This window comes from Anneissia japonica, unplaced genomic scaffold, assembly GCF_011630105.1.
Source record: "Anneissia japonica isolate Jap-2015-1 unplaced genomic scaffold, ASM1163010v1 scaffold2026_len185144_cov178, whole genome shotgun sequence".
Lineage (NCBI taxonomy): Eukaryota > Metazoa > Echinodermata > Crinoidea > Comatulida > Comatulidae > Anneissia > Anneissia japonica.
Window position 1 is genome coordinate 181,440 of NW_022729255.1, and position 5,118 is coordinate 186,557.

General features: G+C 34.2%; 1 protein-coding gene across 3 annotated transcripts in view; it reads right to left on the reverse strand.

Annotated features, from left to right (window-relative positions):
- The window catches only part of LOC117114671 (histone-lysine N-methyltransferase ASH1L-like), a 54,301-nt gene extending 49,689 nt beyond the window's left edge, over window positions 1-4,612 (reverse strand). Inside the window, exons 1-8 of one of the 3 annotated variants that reach the window (XM_033258366.1) lie at window positions 4,177-4,605; window positions 3,956-4,059; window positions 2,819-3,005; window positions 2,123-2,246; window positions 1,603-1,687; window positions 1,122-1,209; window positions 847-1,013; window positions 369-412 (exon numbers count right to left, since the gene is read on the reverse strand). In XM_033258366.1, coding sequence (XP_033114257.1) covers window positions 369-412; window positions 847-1,013; window positions 1,122-1,209; window positions 1,603-1,687; window positions 2,123-2,246; window positions 2,819-3,005; window positions 3,956-4,059; window positions 4,177-4,249 — 872 coding nt within the window. In that variant the 5' untranslated portion in view covers window positions 4,250-4,605. Of the gene's footprint in view, window positions 1-368; window positions 413-846; window positions 1,014-1,121; window positions 1,210-1,602; window positions 1,688-2,122; window positions 2,247-2,818; window positions 3,006-3,955; window positions 4,060-4,176 lie in introns of all 3 variants that reach the window. The other 2 variants (XM_033258365.1, XM_033258367.1) reach the window with 2 other exon arrangements.
- Between the last annotated feature and the right edge of the window lie 506 nt (window positions 4,613-5,118).

Below are 5,118 nucleotides of genomic sequence, written 5' to 3' on the forward strand. Positions count from 1 at the left end.
CTGTTTTCTTGTATTTCTGATTGTGAAGTTATTTGTTCAAGGGGGGATGTAGACAGAGGTGCTTGTCACCTGTTTATCCCTTCCTTTTCGCTGCTGTCCATTGCATTTTTTTTTATTGCATTCGTGTCTTTGTGCAGTGATGTAGCGTAATAAATAAATGAATATAATACCTCCATGGTTGATGTCAGCAAATCAAGACTAGATTCTAATCTACTAAGTATTTTGTTGAGGATATTACTTTGTTTCTTCAAAAAAATAAAAACACGTGTATGAACGTATATACACACATACATAATGTCAATTGAAATGTTGAATGTAGCTTTTCACACTGAAAGACTGGATTAGAAAGCTAAGAAAGCAATACATACCTTCCTCCATAACCTCTCTTGTAATGTTCTGGTACATAATGGGGCTAGATAAAATGAAAACAATTATGTTAGACATTACAAATGAATTTTATATTTACACTGTTTAATAAATATATAAGCTTGACCTTATGGCTCATTTGGGAGAGGAAAAAAAAAATAAAAGTGTACATATTCATCAGAAATCAAACCTAAAGTGTAAATACAAATATATACACATTTGAATAGCTTCGTCTGGTTTGCTAATATTACATGACTGTAGAACTGTTTCATCGATAATAAACCAAGTGCTTGGTTTATAACTGACAAAACAGTTCTGTATACAAATCAATACAGTATTACATAAATCATGTTCTATACTATTAATCTTTATTATTGAAATACAACACCACATGTATATAAAAATATTTACGAAAATCTGTACAAACAGTTATAGATATAATATTATCATAATATAACAGGAAGTGAACAACTGTCTTACAGAATAGTCCCTCTTAGGAATAATTTTCTTGTCAAATTTGTTGAACGCGTAGGATTTTGTACAAATTGGGAACTTGTTCTTGCTAATTGGGTGAAACAAATGAGCTGTTTTATCCAACCGGTATTCACAGATGTAAATATCTTCCTCCTTGAAGTTCTTCGGTCGACCTGAAAAAACAAAATGAAACACTCGGATATGAGTATGAAGTAAAATTGATGGATGGATGTCTGGGACCTTACTTCTACTTCTGAAAAACATAAATTGTAACTTTATACCTTTGCAATATGTGTACAGATCCATTACACAGCAGAATCCAATTATAAGATCCAGTCGGATAATTTCATAAAAGGGACCACGGAAAAGCTGTGGAATAGAAAAATTTGGTTAGCTCAGTAGTAAGTGTTCCCTTACAAAACACCACCCCTACAAATTGATACAAAAGGATGCTAAACAATATGCTTAACAGACCTATCCCAGATGGGCACTTGACACTGCTAATAGAAGATTGCTCTGGTGTTTATAGGATACTTGCAGAACTCATATCCTAACAGTGATGGCAGCTGGGGTAGAAAATCCTTAGGTCATACAATCTCATAATTATTTAGCTCCTATTTTGTAGACAAGTGTTCTACAACTAAATTTTTAAATAATGGATAGTTGTATCAGGTCCATAACAAAGTCTACCACCTTTCTCTCAACTTCATATCAATGGAGAAACAAATATTGGTGATGGCAATCAATGTGCTCTTACAGTACCTCATTCTGGAAGAACTTCCTTGATGGAGTATGATGTGTCTCATGTGGACGAAGGAAGTGGTGGCCAAATGCAAACCTTTCACCCCTGCAGAAGAAGCAATCAATAACAAAACACATTGAGAATGTATTTAGTAAAATCAAATGCTTAATGTATGTGCCCTCTCACCGGGAAGAGCAGAAAGTTAAGAAGATTAATTAATTTGTCTTTATTGAACTTTCACAGTGTTGTGCTTGTACAGAAAATGTTTACATTTTATTGTGGCTTTCTTTATGTAAAAGTTTTCAGTTGACCTACTTTAGTTAAGAAAGTATAATACACACTTCAAGTATTCAAATGCACGCCATCGTGTTGGGATTCAATATTTCGATATTAATTATGTCATCATTAGGAATTCCTATTTTAGTTAGTTACTGCAATGTTCAAATATTTTAAAACAAACATTTAGCCAATGACTTTCTAGCAATTTAAATAATTTGAAATGTTTTATATTAAATATCTGTAAAATAATTCTCAATTTACTTATCGTTTTTCCACAGCTGCTCAACCCTAAAAATAATGTGAGTGGAATGGCCGTTTGTGTTTGATGGCACAATGGTTGGTGTGTTGCTGCCCTCTTGTGTTCTTGGTAAGTAAGCACAATCACCTGATGAATAAACAGTATAATGTCATGTTTAAACTGCTGCTATAGAAAGAAAATAAATACAGCCATAATAAAAGAAAGGGCATCTATTATCTAGAATGTCAATTTTTTATTACTGTACTGTACATTGTGTATATTTTTTATGAAATAAATTAATTGTTTTTGTATCCAACTGGAGAAAATGACATGGGCATTGATCATAGAGAACACAGAGTGAAACCCCCACCCCAGCATTTCAAAGCAGGCTGCAAAACTTTGGTAAGAAAATTCCCTGTTCTGGTGCGGTCATCAGTCCGTACGGTCAAATTTGATTGGTGCCTGATGATTAGTCTAATAATAATTATACTTAATTGTTTTAGGCCCAAGGCTTTTCTAAGTGGTATATCCCTTTACAAGACGAACTTAAACACAAGATGCTGCAAAGAACCAAGTCTAATTTAGAGAGTGGAGTTGTCTTCTGTTGAATCCTGTTACTGTGACAGGCATTCAACCCAGGACCCTGGGATTGGGAGGCAAGCATGTTAACCACCAAGCTATTCAACTACACATAAGAGTGTTAATCACATATTACGCACCCATTTTAACTCGAGTTCCATCTTCTCTTGTTAAACATAGGTAATATGTCTGACCTGGTTGTGCATACTTAGGTTGTGGGGTCATCTTTATTTCCTCTGCCACTTCCCGTGGTTTACAAAGCTCACATATGTAATGATCCGGTTCTTTGTCGTAAGGCAATCCAATGCAGTCAAAGTGCTGCCATACCTGCAAGCAAACGTAAAATAGAGGGCGCTTTACACCCTGGTCACTAGAGAAATGTTATTCACACAAAATGTGCAACATCCGTTTCATGTTGAGTATTCCTTGTTATATATGTCATTCACATAGACCTACATTTTTGTAGCTGTTCAGAGAGTGACTCAACAGCAAAATGATTCTACTCTTCAGAAATCCCGCTACATGGAAGCACTATCTCATTATGAAACTTAGGGCCTGTTTCTGCTTAGCAAAAAACCATTTTTTTTTAAAACAGTTATTAAAAAACACGTTTTTTTCCCCTGTAGAAACGTGCCACAACACAAAAACACGGTATAGGAATGCGTTTTAAAAATGCATGCTTTTACACGCATTCGTTCAGAAAACATGTGTTTTGTGGTACACTTTTCAGCTGCAACGCAATACCGTGTTAGTCATGACCCGTTGGTGACCCAAATTGACCTCTTCATTGGTTTAATCGCTCGTCCACAGGAAATTTGGGCCGAAGAAAAAAAAAGATCATACCATACTTTTTCATACTTTCGTGGTGTTTTGTTTACTTCTTTTGCAGCATGCTCGCAAGAAGTAAGGTCAATCTCAACTTCTGTTGGTGACCGTTATTTTAGCTCTGCCCACCTGCCAATGCTCACATTACCATGTTTTTATTAGTTGCATTTTTCACTAGAAATGCGTTCAGAAGAAATTTAACCGTTTATAAAAAACATGTATTTTTGGCGTTATTCAGCAGAAACACGCCCATAGGCAGTGAAATTGTTTTCTTGTTAAAAAATCCAAGTGTCTGACAGAAATTAAATCCATGACCCTTGGTTTACAAATTATGCAAATTAAGTTAAACTCTTGAGAGTACTGCCCACCCAAAGGACAATTACATTTACATTCCAATTAGACACCCAAGTACATCAATAAAGAGAACTATTTGGTAGGGGTGTAACACATACCATACATTTATCACACTGTATCATTAAACCTTCATCATTTAGTAAACCACAGAGACAGCGAATCACTTCTTCTTCTTCATCGTCTTTTGATGCTTTTTGCCCATCTGAAATTAAGAATTAAATGTTGTTTGTTATCACACTTGTAAGTTCTTGAATTCATGAAATCATTAAAAGAATTCTGAATTCACACATACAGTGAAATTGTGTTTGTATTTTGGTACCTTCTTTGCCTGTGGAGTCTGCAACAGATTTTGTTCCCATAATGCTCCTGATGTGTTTACTGTTCGTTGTCATGGCACTTGAATACACCTTAAATAGGTGGACAGCATCCCTACCAAGCTCAGACTTTTTGCCGTGGTACTTCTGCAATGAATAAATCACATGCTGTTATCAACAAATACTATAGTGTATATAAGGGCAAGTTTTACACATGTATAGAAATAGTACTAGAGGTAAACAGGTACTTTCAGTTTTTTATATACTGTGGGCAACTTCTACAGTCATTTATATGAAAATCTATTACAATAGGTGAAGGTGTTTTACTGTGGTAGTATGTATATAAATAAGTATTAAAGTGAATTATACTGTACATCCATTAGATAACAACAAGAAAATATCGTTTGATGTGTTGCCAACATAACGTGTACGCACTACACGGCTATTATAGTATTGTAAACAATGTACTATGAAGTGTATAGTTGCATATACCACACTCCTCCTAAATATTATTTTATGCCTTTTTATGCATTGTGAATAACGTAATGTTAATTAAACTTGAGCGTTAATTGCTGCACTTTGTGTCTATTTTTACGTATCAATTTCGTATTAAACTTCAAAATCTGTTAAACATTAACATTCATTCAACATTTCAAATGATTATTATAAACCTTTAACATTGTTAATTAAATTCAATTCAGATCATTCTTATTTGTTACATCATATTAATTAATAATTAATTAATTAGCATCATTGTTGCATGTAATATATTAACGATAACTCATAGTGTCCTTTTTAAAAACATTGACGTCCATAAACAACATTGTTCATATCTCAACAAAGTCTACATCGATTCGATAAGACATTCATCCTGATGGTCTTGAAATTATCATAGGTGTTGGTGGTGAAGAAGACAATTCGCATTCCTTTTGGACTGGTACACTTTG